The sequence below is a fragment of the Poecile atricapillus genome, chromosome 3, assembly GCF_030490865.1.
Source record: "Poecile atricapillus isolate bPoeAtr1 chromosome 3, bPoeAtr1.hap1, whole genome shotgun sequence".
Taxonomy (NCBI): domain Eukaryota; kingdom Metazoa; phylum Chordata; class Aves; order Passeriformes; family Paridae; genus Poecile; species Poecile atricapillus.
The window spans coordinates 82186633-82204256 of record NC_081251.1 but is presented as its reverse complement, the minus strand read 5'-3'; the positions used below and the strand labels follow the sequence as shown (position 1 = coordinate 82204256).

The 17624-nt window shown below is 40.7% G+C and overlaps 1 protein-coding gene across 1 annotated transcript in view; it reads left to right on the top strand.

The window, feature by feature from the left end:
• Window positions 1-3252: 3252 nt before the first annotated feature.
• EFCAB2 (EF-hand calcium binding domain 2) overlaps window positions 3253-17624 on the top strand; it is a 32254-nt gene continuing 17882 nt past the window's right edge. Inside the window, exon 1 of the mRNA XM_058835512.1 lies at window positions 3253-3344. Coding sequence (XP_058691495.1) covers window positions 3317-3344 — 28 coding nt within the window. The 5' untranslated portion in view covers window positions 3253-3316. The remainder of the gene's footprint in view (window positions 3345-17624) is intronic.

The window sequence follows — 17624 nt, the reverse complement described above, 5'->3', positions numbered from 1 at the left end:
GTGACAAAGAGAACAAGCCAGAGAAGAAGCTGTCTTCCCCTCCTACACACTAAGGAACAAGGTAGCTGCTCTCAAGTGTAATTTACCTGAATTCTGTAGGGAAAGATACAGTAGAGGCAAGGAAGGATGGAGAGATTTTCTCATTTTTATCTGGTTACTATGTATTATTTGGGTGAACAGCTATTGTTTAGATAATACTCTGTTTTGAAGAGTCTGAGTCACTGAAATCAGCTGCTGATCCCAGAGGAAGAGTGGAATGAAGGTACACTTGGGTCATTCATGTCACATTAGAGAAAAAGGGTACAGTGACATGGAAACTGCTGAACAGCTGTACCCCTTTAGCTGCAGAGGAGCTATAGGTAAGAGTCCTGTCACAGAATCATAGTTATCCACCTACTTTCTCTGTGAAGGACAAATGAATACGCTTCTTTGTGCCTTCAGTTATATGGTCCTCAAGGACCTACAAAGGGAGTCTATAGAGAAGGTCTGTGGCAAATGTTTGGAGCAAAGATATGTTGAGATGATTGCAGCCCTGAAGCCATGGGGACACGCAGCTTTGTAGGATATTATACCTCCTTGAATGGCTCTCTCTTACTTCACTTCTCCCATTTTAGACCTGTTTTTTATTGCTGAATAACATTTCTGAACATATGCACAGAAAATATGCAAAATGTGTGATAGGACCCTGATAGCTGAGAGGAATGTATGTGATGAAATTAGGTGGAGGTAAGGGAACCTTATGTCTATGAGACTTCAGTGGATTCATGCTTTATATCAATAATACTGGATTCTGCCATAATTTTCCTAAGATATTTTCTGACATTTTTAAAATGAAAAATCACAATTTTAAAAGGGTATGTTCTCTTCAGAGGAGCTCTGTAAAGATCTTGCATGCAGCAGCTGATATTTCAAGCTGTTGAATTAGTAGTTCTGGGTTTCCTTTTGTACTTGTCTGTGCCAAAATGTGATTAGTTGTTTCAGCCCACTCATAGCCTTGGTTTGAGATATCTGTGCATTAAGTTAAAAGGGAACCAGCTATATGGTTCAGGTCCAATATTTCATCTGCATTATAATTGTTAACATTTTTTTTCCCTACACAGATTTTTCAAGATACATTGCCAGGAAATTTTAAAGCAGTGAATTCTCATTTTGAAGTGCTTTCTCATTCATATTTTGTTCTGCTTCTGGAGACAGGCATGACACCAAAGCCCAATGTGTTAGGAATTGGGAGAATAAGGATGCTTGGCTGTGAGCTACTGGAAGCAAAAGGAAACTCCAGGCTAGAGCAGACAGTGCAAATGAAGCACTTTGATTTACAGTAATTGTCCTGAGTGGAATCTCAACAGCACAGGCAGGACAGTGCAAAATGCTGTTTACTGAAATTTGTATGAGCTCTGAGTCACTGAAGATTCTTCAGCTAGGCTAAAGTTATCAAACTTAGCAAGTCTGATACAAACATCCAGGATTTGAGCAAGGCCTTTATATACTCATAACAACACTTTCCCCAAGGAGCTATTCTAGCAGCTCACGAGGGCCAGAGTCAGCAGCTACAACAGGATGTAGATGTTATGGTGTAAATGTCATACCTATGGCATACTTCACAATTTCCCCTTTCTTCATTGGCATTTACACACTGCTTTTCTTACCATCCAAACAAAGATTAGCACCTGTCAAATAGGAAGGGGTTGTGAGGAAAGCGATGTGAAAGCCCTGGAGAAGTTGCTGGGAAGATGTTAAAGGTGCATGCCTGAGTGGAGTTACTGTCTTGTCATGTCACAGTTTCAGTGACTGTCTTCCAATCAAAGTCTGCTATAAACACACAATAATCTCAGTAAATATGCACATGTGATACTTGTATTTATTTTAAAACTAAAAGTTGTTCATATTTTGGGCATGGATTTGTCATGAAAACCCAAATAACTAGAATGGGATTTTATTAGGCTTTTTTTAGGGATATATAGTAAATACTTTGAATTAGTGTAGCATTAGTAGAAGAGCTGTAAGTGTCCTATGATGAATGATTTGGAAAGTAATATAAGAAATCTAATGCTGGGCACAGTATTCAAGAACATGAAATTCTACATTTGGGGTAGGGGAGGGAAGAGATAAGAGCAGTCCATCCTGGCCAAAACAATGTATTTTGCACTCTTCTTCAGCTTCAAATATGTGACTGACCCACCGCCACAGACCTACAATCAGGAAAGACAAGTTTTCTGTGTGGAGTGGTTAAGAGAATAAGAAGTAGGACCTCTGTGAGACTGAAAGGTGAAGCCTTTTCTTCTGCCACTGTATCCTCTAAATTTGTCTGCCATGCTCTTCTCACCAAAATTTCTGTTAACAATTTGAGAGGAAACAAATCTGTACTCCTCCTGTAGTCAAACATGCAGTTTGAAATATTTAGTTACTTTAAAAAACTGCTCAAGTCAGTAGATAACCTTTCAAAGGGCTCAGCTTTGTTAGAGAACATAATCAGCTCTTTTCCCAACAGAGTAAAGATGTATTGTCTTGGGTACCTATTATGCCCTCTTTACTCTGAGCCACGTTCAATAAAAAAAAGCAAAAATAAGTGTTAAAAAATGCAAAAATGTTAAAGAGTTATAAAAAATTGTGGTTTTTTCCTTTTTTTTCTAAATCAAGGAAGCCCAGTTTGTGCTCCATGTGTTTTTTGGAATTTCAGGCTTCCATGAATACTAAGAACATCATTAACTGTTTGAGAAATGGAATTGTACATGAGGAGCAGTCATCCATGCAGGCTTTGCAAAACTGAACATCTGACAAACAAGCACCTGCTGTAGTGAGGACAAGGTTTTAATTCTAGGAATTTCATAAATATTTATTTTCTAGGAATGTATGGTTGCATCTTTCCAGAATATTAATATTTGTATTTTTTTCTATGTTCACAGTTGTTTTAGAGTCAGAAGAAGCAGGCATCGCAAGCCTGTCTGCTAAAACACACAGCTAAATTTAAACCGCACAGTTTTATTTAATATCACTAAGAATATTTTAGCTGTTTTGGCGTGTTAGCATTTAGAAGAAAATGTTCTTTCACTTTCTGAAGCTCAGACACATAGAAATCTCCGCGATTGCTGGAGAAAGCTGTATTTTTAAGAGAAAGGGAGGCCTTTGAAGTGGCAGGTTGAAGGGGTTCCCTCGATCCCTGCCTGGAAGGGCGGTGGGGCGCAGTGGGGCCCCTATGAGGGGCTCGGGCACGTTTTCCTCCCCTTCAGCACAGCGGGAGCGCCGCCCGGCACCCGGGGTGTGAGGAGAGGGCCCGAGCAGGCCCGCGTCGCCATGGCGACAGCACGGCGCTGCGGCTATGGCGAAGAAGGAGCAGAAGGACAACGGTAAGGCCGGGGCCGGGGCCGGGGCCGGGGCCGGGGCCGGGGCCGGGGCTCCCCTCCCGGCGGAGTGTGCGGACGGGCTGGGGGCCGGGCGCCCTCGAGTGAGGCCCGCCCGCCTCAGGCCTCGGGCGGCGGGAGGGGCGGCGGCTGCGCGGGCAGCCTTGGCCGAAGCTGGGGCGAGGGCGGCCTACGGACGTGCATCGGGGGACGCAGACACACATATATACATACTCAACTGCATACATACATACATATATACACACACACGTGTGCATGTGTATACGTGTGAGTGCGTGTGTGAGCGTGTATTGAGGTCTTCGGCTTCCTCATGAGGGGAAGAGGAGAGACAGACACCGGTATCTTGCCTCTAGTGACCAGTGACAGGCTCCAAGGGAATGGCCTGGAGTTGTGCCAGGGCAGGTTTAAGTTGGATATTAAGAAAAGGTTCTTCACCCAGAGTGGCTGGTCACTGGAACAGGCTCCCCAGGGTAGCGGTCACAGCAGCAAGTCTGACACAGTTCAAGCAGTGCTTGAACAACGCTCTCAGGCCCTTGGTGCAGGACCTTGCTGTGCAGGACCAGGAGTTGGACTCTGTGATCTTTGTTCCTTCCTACTCAGCTCATTCTGTGATTTTAGATAATGTGCGTGCATACATATCTGTGTGTGCACGTGTGTGCATGGATATGTGTATGTAGGTATGTGTACATGAAAGGACACGTGTGTATTTACACAAACAGAAGTACAGCCCCTGACTTCCCATCCCATTCAGGGTGGCCACACCACTGCCTCCACCTCAAGGCAGGGGGCTGCCCTGCAGTGCTCCCTGCCACAGGGGATGCCCCCAGCTGTCTGTTAGTGCTGGCAGCCTTATGGTGGTGCTGCCACCACAACGCCAACTCCCTTGTCATGGCATGAGGTGACTGCCAGGGCAGTTGGGATGGCTGAACCTTTGTGGCCCCTTGTACTTGTTTCTGGATGCATTGGGCTCCTCTGACAGAAAAAAAGTAATCTGTGCTGCTGATAGCACCATGGCTTATTTTTAGATGCCACTGTGTTCTACTTTAGGGAGTGTTGCCAGAAATTCTATTTAATAGGCTAAAGGTAATTCCTTCTTCAAGAATATTCAAGTATCATTTCAAGGCAAACATATTTTCTGTAAAGCCCACAATATTGTGACTTTTAAAATCCGTCCTTTCTGTAACTAAACTTGTGTGTGTTGCAATAGTTTACAAAGTCTGAACATTGTAATTCAAATAATGTCATCAGTGGATTTTTTTTTTTTTAGGAAATAATGTATGCTGCAGAAAAGTCTTGTGTAAATGGTTGCTGTGGATGGTGCTAAACGTGTAATTTGATTTTGGTAGAAGTAGCTGCACTTTGCAACATAGATATCTTGAAGACATTAATGAGATGTAGCTTCCTTGAGGACTGCTCTTAAAGTTTTTGGGGGTTTTTTTTTGTTTTTTATTTTAATATTGGTTTTAATTTTTGTTTAGTCTTGTTGAAGCCTATCTTTTGAATCTTTCTAGTGGTGTAATTGAAACTGAGGCACACTACTGGCAGAGGCAAATAGAAATGATAGGATAATAGCCTAGAAGTCTGCTGAACCATCGGAGATGAAAGTAGTATTGGGAAGCCTGTCTCCATATATTTTGGGTACCCATATGTATAATATAGAGATTCTGTGCCATTTTGTCAAGCCACAGCCATAAACTGTTGGAGAAGAAAGGTCATGAGTTTTTGATTGCTCGATTAAAGACTTTTGACACCTTTTTTTTTGTAGTTTCAAAATAAGAATACTTCATAAGAAGTTTAATTACTGTATTGCTAAAGACAGACTCTCTTGGGGTCTTTTTATGCTTCATGTTTTTTAACATCCTATAAAACACTGTTCCCAGTAGACCATCAGATGTCACCTTCTAGAGGAGAATTGTAGTGTCATCCTAAACGGCCTTGACCCATAAACTCCATTCCTGGCCCAACCAGTGGATCATGGAAAGTGATATACTGGACTTGAGTTTCTTATCTGTAGAATGAGGATGATAACTTGTGTCACAGGGACAGTAACTTCTGTCACTCACAAGAATCCCAGCCTGTTATTAGGCAAACCAGTTGCTTATTGCCCTATAAAGGTGCCTCATTACTGTAAACATGGCTGAGGCGAGCTAACAGTCAGTGTCTCATTAACAGAAGCAATCCCTTAGGATTAAGTCACTTACACTACTTCAGAGTTGCTATTAGCCTTCCTGCTGATAGCAGTTAGAGGGTTAATTAGGATTCACTGATTCTGGATTCATGCGTTGATTTTGCTTTCCTCCAGCAAATACTCCACATCTATACAAGCTGCAGGTTTAACTTTATTATGCTTCAAAGTAATAGCATTAGTTGTATTGTCAAATAGTTAGTCCTTAGGGTATTCCTCTTGGTGCCTTGCAGAACCAGCTTTCATGGAAAGGTTTCCTTTAGGTCCTATTATTTCCTAGTTCTGTCTTCTTCGAAGCTGAAATGCCTGCTCAAATGTTTTACAGATATACATGAAGTACACAAGGAAGAACAGTGAAAGGCCAAACCCTGCTACCTCTTGTACACACTACTTACATGAGTATTACCCTCTAGGTTACGCAAATGTTGTAAATAAAGCCTTCTATGTGCATGTTAATGGGACCACGCCCACACTATATGTAGCTACATGTTTTATGTCTGAATTTATATCCCTACATTTATGCTTTCAACGAAGTTTAATATTTTTTCTTTAGACCCTGATCTGGTCATGCTAGAATATTTGGTTAATCTTTCATTTTTTGTCCCTATCTTGCCTCCTATCATTCTGTTTCTTTCCCCTTTTCTGCTACTTAATTTAGTCTGTCTGTTCTTCCATTTGCTCTCAGATACTGTCTTTGTCATTTGACATAGCATGTCAGATTTTCTAAGTTTTAATACCTCTGATCTCAACACTGATGTTGCTAGGACATGAAAGCAAAATGTCAGATGTCAGACTGGTAGTGCCTCAAGTAGAAGTAGACTGAAGACAAATTATTCTCCATCTGGGATTTAACAAATCACATGAAAGTACATAAAGGAGAAAATGCTCAATGTTCCTGTATCATTATGGAAATGTTATGTAATTGATCAGTATTAGAGTTTTTCAAAGACCATATTCTTTGTGCCAGATAGCACATATTTAAAATGCAATTAATAAGTAATGAATTTTAATCCAAAGGGAAATTTATTAAATAGTCTGAGCTCCTACTTCACCCACTTACACCTGCATGGAGCCATAAAACTGGTTGTGAATAATAGGTGTCCCCAGAAAGTGGCTTGATTCTGCTGTGAAAATCTATGGAGAGGAACTGGTCGGCAATGATGGTTTTCTCTGGTAAATGATTAGTAGTTGCTCTGGGTAGCAATTTGTAATCAGGCCTCACAGAACCTCTTTGCGCCATGGATGAAAACACACCGTCATGTGGATTTTGGGAAAGAGTTTTCACTCTTATTTCAGTGCGTAAATACAGTAACAGTGTGTTCAGTCTTACAGATATGTCTGCTCTTTGCCTGCCCCAGTTTGCTGCCTGGGATGCTGGTGAAATCAGCGATACCAGAGGTAACATTTGAGGAGAATTAGTTACACATTCAGCTACTACCCTCTTTCAAAGAAGCAGAGTTATGCCTGTATCACCTGCCTTGCTGAATCTTCTTGTGCCTAGGAGGAGGATCTAAACATTCCCCATCCACACCACCTCACCTGGCTTTGCCTACCTTTTGTATTGCTGGAAAATGTACTCTCACTTCTCATTCTGTTTTAATGGTTTGAGTCAAAGCTGAGGGAGCTGCCATGAGCACTGTAGGCAGTCATAACCATGAATTCTGCTTGGAGCACACTTAATAACATGAAAGTTTCAAACCTGACACAGAAAAGCACTTAAGCTTTGCATGACTTTGGGGAATCCCACTGAAAGGGATAACATGATGCACATGATGTTGAAGCACATGAGTTCTTTTACGAACTTTTTATACTGAGGATTTTAGAATGTACTTTTGAGAGTTTCAGAAGTGAGCACCAGCATTTGAGAAGTACAAAAGCTCTGAATTAAACTGAATAAATGCTCAAGCTAAACTAGTCCATCAGACAAATTGTCTCTAATTTAAGAAGTGTCAGTGTTTAATTTATGGGGAAAAATATGAAATTAGTATGAACTGTTAAAAATAAATAGCTTTCATAGGGCTCAAGCAAGCAGTATTTCAGCTATAGAAGAAAATCTGAATATATAACATCACTTAGGAAATAAGTGTGCAGTTTTATCACAGTGGAATTTATAGATGAACACTTTGAATATTTTTGTGTCCTCTTGTTGACATTGATGTAAGAAATTACATGAGGAAAAAAGTTTATACTCTTTATTAGACTGTAGTGCAGTTTAACATACACCCTGACATCAGTCTGATTTATGTTTTAATATTTGTTCTTATTTGAGAGCAAAACAAAAAATAAATTATGTCTATCTCCCATGACAAACAGAGGTTGTAGATCTGATCCTGTTGGCTATACTTCCACAGCAGAAATTGATCTCAAATGGATATAGAATAGGTAATTGGAGACTGACAGGTTTCTTGTTTCCATGGTGCATAAAATGGCAGAAATGTTTCAGTTTGGCTCTACTTCTAGCTGATTTATTGCTTAAAAAATTGGATGGTGTGCAAAGAAAGGCTTTGAACTTTTTGCCTTTTCAACAATGCCAGCCAGTGAGCTTGAAAACTCCCACAAATTATCTTTCCAACAATAGTTAATATGTTATTAAGAATTTCCATGTCTACATACTAATTACTCTGAGATCTGATGGGTTGGGAGGTTTTTTCAATTTAGCAGTACCTGTATTTTGTGTGAACAGATACTGCTTTGTTGCTATTGGCAATAAAATGTGTTGGGCAAAAGACTGTGAAAGGAAAATGGTCTTTTGGATAACAGAAATGTGACATGAACCTGTTGTCACAGCCAGTGTTTAGCCCCCAGCTGGGAGATGGCCATGCAGATGGGGGTGTTGGTCACACCATTGCTCTGCTCTGGCCAAATCCTGCCATGGGGTCCAGCTGTGCTGCTGTTTTCTGCCTTGAGATAATGGCTGAAGTGGGGGAAGAAACTTAAAATAGCTTCTTTACATCCTGTGAAGTATCGTGAGGGAAGCAGCAGCTGTAGCAGTGATGTCCCAGCTCAGGCTGTGTGAAGTTTGGCCTTGTTCTCAACATGGCAGTGATGTCAGAAGTGAATGGGACAGTCAGTGACAGGGCTTGGAGTGCTGCAGAGGTGGCCAGAGAAGTGGAGCTTTCAGACACCCAGTGGGAAGGTGAAAGCTATTGGCACAGGGAGGGACTGGAGGTCCCAAACCAACCTCAGGACTATGTGCTACCTGATGGGTCTCAGCAAGGTTTGTATAAATGGCCTTAAATTGTCAATGCCCATTTTTAAGAAAATATAGACTCCCAACTTTTTAGAAATGTCTTTGCTGTTCAGTGTTGCATAGGTGTGGGTAGGATGTGACAGCTTCATGAATATGAGATTGGAAGGGATTTTCTTGAGTCCAGCTTAGGGCTGTATGGAATCATAACCTTCAAAAGCCTTCCAAGCACCATCTTAAAAATTTGAAGGATTACTGTGTCACTGGTATAAACTCACAGGAGGCTCTGGACCGTTATTGTTGATGGTCAGGAAAATTAGAAATTAATGATGACGTTCATTTTTGAACAGCTTGTATACTTCTTTTCCAAGTTTGTTAGCTTTTTCCTTTAGCTTAGCCTGACTGAAGTGAATGCCAGAAATGTCTTATTTCCCATTGATGTTAAATGTATATGTCAGTTGTCACCTGAAATATTGTTCCAATTCAGAATATTACTCTTAGGTAAACAAAAAGAAAATTGGAGGTTTGTATTCATTCATGGTATGTAAAGAAACTGATTTAGCACTGTAAGTGATATGTTCAAGGCAGCGCCTTAAAAACCAAGCAGCTGCAGCAGCGAACCCCTGTAATCCCTTGTCATTTTGTTTCACTCTAACAGTCTTCCTCTGCTTGGGCAGAGTACTGCAGATAGAATTGCAACCCATCTAGAAACTATTTTTTTAACCCATTTAAGACACCAAATGGAAGGGTTTCTGATATATTACATAATAACCGCCTGTATTAAGTCGTACATAAACCCTCATTCTGCCATTATGTGTAGACTGAAAAGAAGAACATTTACATACTGCTCTGTTCTAGCAGCAGTACTGTGGTACTGCAGTTCAACTTCATAATGTCTTATGTTTAAAATAAATTACTTCTCAGAGCGCTTATATCCAGTTGATTCTGGTGCCTGGTTCTAGACTGCTTGAGCAATCAGTGTGCAGAGGCAGTTCAGGACGAATATTCAATTTACAAGATGTTTGCTGCTGCCACAAGTGCAATTGTGCGTACGTTGTCAGTGGCAAGTGACACGGTGCGCTGTTGGGACTGTCCCACATCCTCGGCAGAGTGAGCTGCTTTTGTGGGTCCTACAGCAGCGTGTGCATTTTACTGCATTTTGGTGAAACTTGATGTGGTGCATATGTGGGTGTCAGAGCTCTCCTTTGCAGCTCTGCCATCTGCTTGCGGGGCCAGCACTGTGGAGAGTGCAGGAGAAATGGAGACGGATGACAGATGCCTTCTATGACCGCACAGCACAGCAGCAGGCCTGCGCTCTGCCAGTATCACAGCCTATTTAAGCTGTTCTCTTTCAGCTGCAGCTGGAGATACAGCAAGACTCAGCGTCACCAGGAGAGCTATATATCCTCGCAGGGCAGGTTGCTGTTGGGGGTGAAAGAGGATATAAACATGGGCTAGACACAGCTCTTCCATTATATCCCAGATGTGGCTGAGGCATGTAGAACAAATTGCAATGAGATTACTGTTTTTGCCAGCTCTGAGCTGCCACAAGGGTGCTGGCTGGTGCAACTGCCAGAGTTGTGATTTCAGGGATGTGCAAGACATTCCTAATGGAGATTTATGCTGTGTTTATTTCTGCCTTGTGAAGAGGGACACTGCATGCAGCTAGTATTGACTTTAAAAAGTATCACTGTAATTCTTTGCAGGCTAACTAATGTCAAGTGCTGACATTTCTTTCACTTCACTGAAGGAAGGATAACATCATGAAGTATAAGATAATCATTCCATATTACCTATGAATCACAGGTGTGCAGAAAGCAATCCAGATCTATGCATAGATTGGACTTCCTTGCTTTCTTTGGATTACTGGAGGCACATCTCCACATCATGTGTTCCGCATCTCTTCAAGAGAAGATTTTTTTGTATTAAAAGGTAACTATTTCCCCCATAATTCTGTAAGTTAGTGTGACAAAACATGTTGTTTCGCTGCCCTCAGTGTTGGCTGCATGCAATAGCAAGTTTTTGGCAGCTTGTCTCTGGACACCAGGTAGCAGGAGAGCTTTGCAGTTAGAGCTGGACCTGTGCATATGACTCCAGGCTTTGTGAAGTTAGACTTAGCCGCTAGCTGACTAGCTGCAAAATGATGCTGTGCTTTGCTGGCTGAAATTCAGGTCATAATTGAGACCAGTTAGGTCCAGTTTGGACACTTCTGAAGAGTCCTTATTAAGTGCTGCTCCAAAGTAATAAGCTGGAACAGTTGTGAGGCCTGTGAAGCAAGCAGTGTGGCTATAGCTGACTGCTTGGGAAGATAGGCAGGGCCGTGTCCTGAGGGCTGCAGTGGAACATGTCATGCTATGATTCTGTTGTTGCTTTTAAAATGTTACAGCTACTTGTGGCATAAAATATTTGACATCTTATAAAATGAAAATGTATGCCACTGTAATCCAGGAGTCAATAGCCTTTTTTGTCCTGTAATACCACAGCAATTTTCTCATCCCAGGGTCTTGAGGACCCTTCCTTCTAAGAAGTGCAAAAAGGCTAAATGGACTTGAGGAAAAAAAATCTGTTTCAACATTTGATCAAATACTAGGGTGAAAAAAAGAAGAAGCTGTCTTTCCTGCAAGGACTCTGCAACAACAAATGCAAAAAGCGTGGGCAAGCAGACTTGTCTGAAATCTGGGAAGACAGAAACCCCCAGGGCCAGGGTAGGTGCTGTTGTATTATGAAAGATGCTCAGGAGGACTGCCAAGTGTTTCTGCTGTAAGTAATGATGACCTCAGATTCATCCAAGCTCTAAGAGATTATCCCTAATTTTTATCTGAGGTTTGAGCATACAGAGAAGCCACTACACACATTCCTTCTATTTCCTGGTGTTATGTATTCTCCAAAGGATATAGGCAATAAGATGTATGCTACAGTTCACATATATTTCACAAGTTATAGTCATGCAGCATGACCCTGCACTATTTACAACAGGAGTTAGGTGACAGTGGGTCAGGACACAAGGAATAAGGTGATTAAGAAGATCAGGTCAGAGCATTAGCTCTCACTGTTGAGTATCTCAGAGCTCAGAAAGGCTTTGTAATCATGGTGATAAAAGTCCTTAAGCTGTAGCTACAGGGAAAGGTGCATGACTGAGCTATGAAGTCACACAGCAAGGTGCTTTTCACTGGGCATGAGCTGTGGTACCTCCAGCAAGGGACCATGTGGGATGACAGGAGGAGCGCAGGTCTGCAGCACCATGGAGCAGGAGCAGAGCAACAGTAAGTTGGAGCTGGAGAAGGGCTGGGTATTTGCTTGTGCACTTCCTTGCTACTTAAAGAAGGTAATCACAATAATCTCCCAGCCTAGTGTCATCCTAGCTGGTCAAAACAGAAAGCAGAAAACCTGCCTGTGCTGCTGCGTGTGTGGGAATCCAACTTGCATTGCATTTTCTGGTGGAAGAGTTTCTGCCCACTGTCACTGGCAACGTAGTGGATGATGACCTCCACTGGAACATTTTCCTTGTAGATGTAAAAGGAATGCTCTAGAATGGCTTAAAAATAATTCATTAGAAAATGTGTCAGAATGTCTTGCAATTTTAACTGCCAATGGACCAACTTTTCTGATTTTTTTTTTTTTTTTTTTTTTTTTTTTTTTTTTTTTTTTTTTTTTTTTTGTGGACAAGCTGGTAGGTCCAGAACACTTAATCAGCAGGAGAATCTGGAGCTGTAGCCAAGTTCGTGCCCCAGCCTACACACTTCGAAGATCTGGGCTAGCCCATCTTAGCTAGTTGCTGCTATGGGCCACTGCCTGGGCTTGTGGCAGCTCAGGAATCCCTGACAGAGTCTGTGTCATCCTAATTGCTTTGACCTGGAACATGATGCATGCTGCATCCCAGATGCCTGGTCACAGCAATAAGCCAGCCACTGCATCTCCATTTCTCCTCTTCGGCAGATGTGGATCAAATCACAAATTCATTCTGTGAAGTGCAAGTAGGAAGGACTCCTTCCATATCATCCTAGCAAACAAACAAAAACCAAACCAAACCCTAAACAACCCCCACCAAAAAAAAAAAAAAAGAAAAAAAAAAAGAGAAATCACTCACTCGTCAAACCTCAGTGCTTCAGCTTTGAGAAGACTGAATTCCATCTTAGTATAGGCAGCTAGTATTCCTTGATCATTTCCCAGGATTACAGGCTTCTCTACTGATGCTTATGAAGAATGGTGGTTCAGTATGAATACATCTGTGTGCAAATATAGCATATCTACACAGATTGCATACAATAAAACATCAGGGCATATTTTGCTGAGCTTTTCCTGGGATACATGAGGTGCATGGTGGTGCATCACTCAGACTAGCTGTCTACAGGGGAATGATTTTTCCCTGTAGTGTTCTGTCAGTATGTCCCAGGACTGTGTAGATTGAGCTTGCCCTCACCAATGCCACAAGGTGCTCAGGAAGTCTTTGAACAGCAGGAAGAAAGGATTTTTTTCCCCTTGCCTGTAGGGCAGGCACTTGAAGAGAGCCAGAGATGCATAAAATAATGATTTGTTGGTCCCCTCTAATAGACAGACAGTTTTGTTTTGGAGCAATCATCTCTTGAGGAATTTTCAAGGTAGCAAGGGTATCCCTCATATTTCATCCTTCTCCGTTCTCATAGGCAAATGCATTACCTGTAGAAAGCCCAGGCAGTGGTTGTAGTTCTGCTGGGGCTTCATGCTGACGTACTTTGCCATCTGCATCCCCTGGCTTCAAGAAACACAGAATTAAGAAATACAGGCTGTGGACAGAGGAAGCAAACAGGATCCTGGACAGGATGTGGGAGTCAAGTTTAATAGAGCAGCTGTTCAAGGTGTTATATCATAATAACTCAGGGCAGGCAGGTATGAGTTATCAAGGACTGAGGATACAGAGTGATCTTTGCTCTGATCTCTGCTGTGCATCCAGTTTGCCCAGCACAGACCAGGGAAAATAATGGCATCTTGCAGGAGCAGACGGAAGTGACATCATTCAAGTGGCCTTGATAACCAACAAGAATTAGTACCATGAGGGAAAGAAATATTTTTCCTGCTGATCATGTCTGATCCAGAAGGGAGGGAAGTAGACAGGATTTCCATGACTCCATCACCTATGGGGAGAGATGACTGGAACAAGAACTTTGTCAATGGTGGATATTCCCTTTCAAATCAATGACATTTTAATATGAATATGAATACTGTGTTCAGAGGTAGTGTGAACTATGCATTTAAACACCTTTGGAAATTCTATGTGATGGAAGACACTGACTATTTATGACTTCTTTCCCTGCTTAATGTGGCATTCTTCATGTCTTGTTTTGTTCTATGTTACAGTGTCAAGTAGTTTAAGAATTTTTTTAGCAACTAGAAGCTTAACTGCTTATCAAGACAGCAACAGTTTCTACACTTTGTTTCTCAGCAGTTGAATGAGTCGTTAATTGCCCCATTAATTTTGTTAGTTTTAGTTCCCACATGTATTAAAACATCTGAATCGGTGGTAGATTAGAATGCCACGGCATTTAAAATGACTGAACAGTCAAAACCCAGGATAATATTCAGTATATCTTTCATTATGCGTGTTTCATTAGGTAAAAAGTTACTGGCAACTTGTAACTTTAGTAGTTGCTGCCAACTGACTAGCACAAACTAGATGTATTTTGCAAATTGATGTATTACTACATTTTTCAGCTTTGAGGTTGAAATGCACAGTTGCTGTATCATTTTTTATAAGTATTTAATAAATTTGTCTCCTTCTAAAGGAACTAAGCAAGATATTTCCATTGTGCTTGAACTCTTAGTTTTTTTATTGCTATTGGAATTCTATAAAATAATTTCATTTTTGTAACCAAAACTGGAGTCAGGATAGTGCTTTCTTTTTACATCACTATTTTCCCCATCACTATTTCACCACTGACAGCCTGTATTTTAATATCAGACATCAAATTATTTACCTGATATTTCTAAAAGTCTATTTGCTGTTGGAGGGGATTTTTAAATGGTTGCTCACACTAGATGCCATGGGGCTGTGCAAAGTTCATTCTGATTGCTCCACACTGAAGGCTCTGTTCTGTCTATCTATTTTAAAATGTAGTTCCTTTATTTTTTTTATCTGTCAGTTTTCTATAAGGAGTTACTGTGGTGGAAACCAGGTAACTTTTCAGCTCTCACTTGCACTGCCATTAGGAGAAGAGGTGTGACAAGAGCATAAAGTGATGCTCTTGGTCCAAGGTTGCTCACAGTCACAATGATGAGTGCAGGATTTTGGTTTTGTTGATTCACACTGGTGATGGGCTTTGCTTCTCATCTGGATACCACATGGTTTATGCTGTGACAAACATAAGCAATAGGGAGCAATGACCTGGCTAATTCTCAATAACTCTGAAAAACATGAAAGAAAAAGCATTTGCTGTTCTTGAGATTTCATTTCTTCTCCTTTAGGAAAGCTTGAAAGTGACCTCTACCTAAACCAGTTAAGCTTCGTGGGGGTTTTTTTCCACACAGACTAAAATTAAGATTGCCTGAGTATAATCTGTGATAACATGGAATCCTTCTTATGTAGGAGAGAAAGCATTATCCCTCTCCTGAGTCTGCAGGCCACAGCTTGCATCCCCAAGGTGGAGAAGGTGTTAACAGCCAGTGAAGACATCAGCTTGATCAATTCTTGGGAACTGATGTATATGAAATTTCACAAAGCTGTATATGTTATCTCTTCATATAATCTGAATGTGTAGACTCAGGTGACACATTTTCCATTGGTGCCATCAATACTTTCCATGAATCTATTTTCTTTAAATTGCCATTCAGGAATAGGTTTACCCCTTTTTTTGAGGAATCAAGCTCCATAAACCTCTTGTTTTTCTTCAAAATCTTCTTGATTTGTCTTTTTAGAATGCAGACTCTTCAATGATAACATATCTTAATTATTTAATTATGTATCACAAGACACAATTAACTATCATTATATGTTCTGCAAGCTTACAACTTAATCCTGTTGTTCCTTTCTTTTCTGATACCTAATACATTAATATCCTACATGCTACTTCAGGTACAGAGTAGAGAAGATAATATTTCTCTTACCTTGATATTTTTAGAGCATGGTATACAATTGCTGGTTAAGCATATTAGGCTGACTGGACATTTAGCTTCCTCTGAGAAGGAATTGAGAAGGTCACTAGGAAAAAATTTAACATATGCCTTTTCCTCTACAGAGCAGAAGGATCTTGCCAGTAAGTCAGGTTCAAGTGGCCTCAGGATGGTTTTCTCCATGTTCCAGTTCCTCAGTGATTTCCTTAAAATAGCATTAATTAAATGCTGTAAGGTTTTCTTCTTTGGGGTGGGACACAATTTCTGAGTTATTTTTATGTCAACCAAGCTCCCCACACTTCATATGAATGCAATCCAAATGTTTGTGGCAGAATGCTGATAATCATCAACAAGAATTCATGTTATGAGACCACACTGGGTTTCCCTTTTTATTCTGGAAACACAATGCCTTGATAAAACTGATGAGCTTATTTGAAAATGTTTGAGAATTCATCTGTACAGGTGATGCTGAGTATTGTGACAGCTTTTGAATATCTTGACCTAGGTGATGGTCCAGTTAGAACTTGGTTAAAAGTCTGATTAGATCTCATAAGAGTTCACTGATAACCTCCTCAGAGTCTGAATTGTGAAGTCCCTTGCTGTTTTTTTTCTTAATATTTGAGCAAATATGCATTGTACCTTTCTTCTCATTAGAACTACTGTCAGTTTTGGAGGTTTTTTGTTTGTTTGTTTTAATTTCTTTTTTCCAAATTCTTACGCCCCCGTTTCCATTTGTGGTTTTGGGAAGGATTCTGGGAGAGGTCATGTGGAACAGTGTCTGCAAACATCAAAGGCAAATCTCTTTTGGTTTTTAGTTTGTCTCTTTCATCCTAAAAGCATGCCAAGAGTGGTCACAGGAGCCTTATGGAAGTGTTGCAGTAAAGTGGAGAGGGTGGTTAAGAACAATAAGTTGGATCTGTGAGCAGAAATAGAATGCTGACAGAAGTTGAGTGCAGATTGCACTCACAAATCAAATCACAGTTGATTTAAAGATGCACATTTTTTTATGTGGCTGCCTGCACAGTCACATCCTCTCTTGTGTCCATTATCTTCTTAAAAACATTCCTTTTTCTTTGTGGCAGTCTTTGTATGTCATTCCCAGCTCAGCTGACAGGACCAAGGTTGCTGCCTACTTTTTTGGTTGAAATAACAGCTAATGGAAAAGAGAAGGAATGGTGCTGGAGTATAAAGCCACAAGATGTTTTACTTCAAGCTGATAAACCCTAATTACTGGATGGGGAAATCAACAGAAGAGCTGTTGATAACAGCACTTTAAATAAAACTGGAATAACAACATGTAAATTACTCTGAAGTCACTGTTACTGAGTTGGGGTTACCTGGTTGTGTCCCTTGTCCCTTCAGATTGACATATTCCCACATGAGAAAGGGTTCCTGTCAGCAGAGACCTCAGGCGTTTCCTTACACCTCCCTGTAGCCGTAACATAGTACCATGGAAAGAGGATGGAGTAATTAATAATTAATGAGATAACCACATGCATATAGGAGCTTAAATATAAAATTTATAATATTTGTTTAAATACATCTAAATTAATATTTATAAAGAATAATGTTTCAGGTGTGTGAGCAGTAACACTAAGTAATAAAATCAAGTCCACTGGCACTTCTACAGAACAACCCTTAATATTGCTCTTTTAAGTAGCATAAAAAGAATTTAAAATATATCATAGTGTTAATAGGTTCATCAGGATGCATTGGGACAATCTTCCCATGAGCAACAGACAGATGCTGCTCCCCAGCATTTTAGGTGATTGTTTAATCCTGGACTACTTCTTACGATAACTCATTTTTC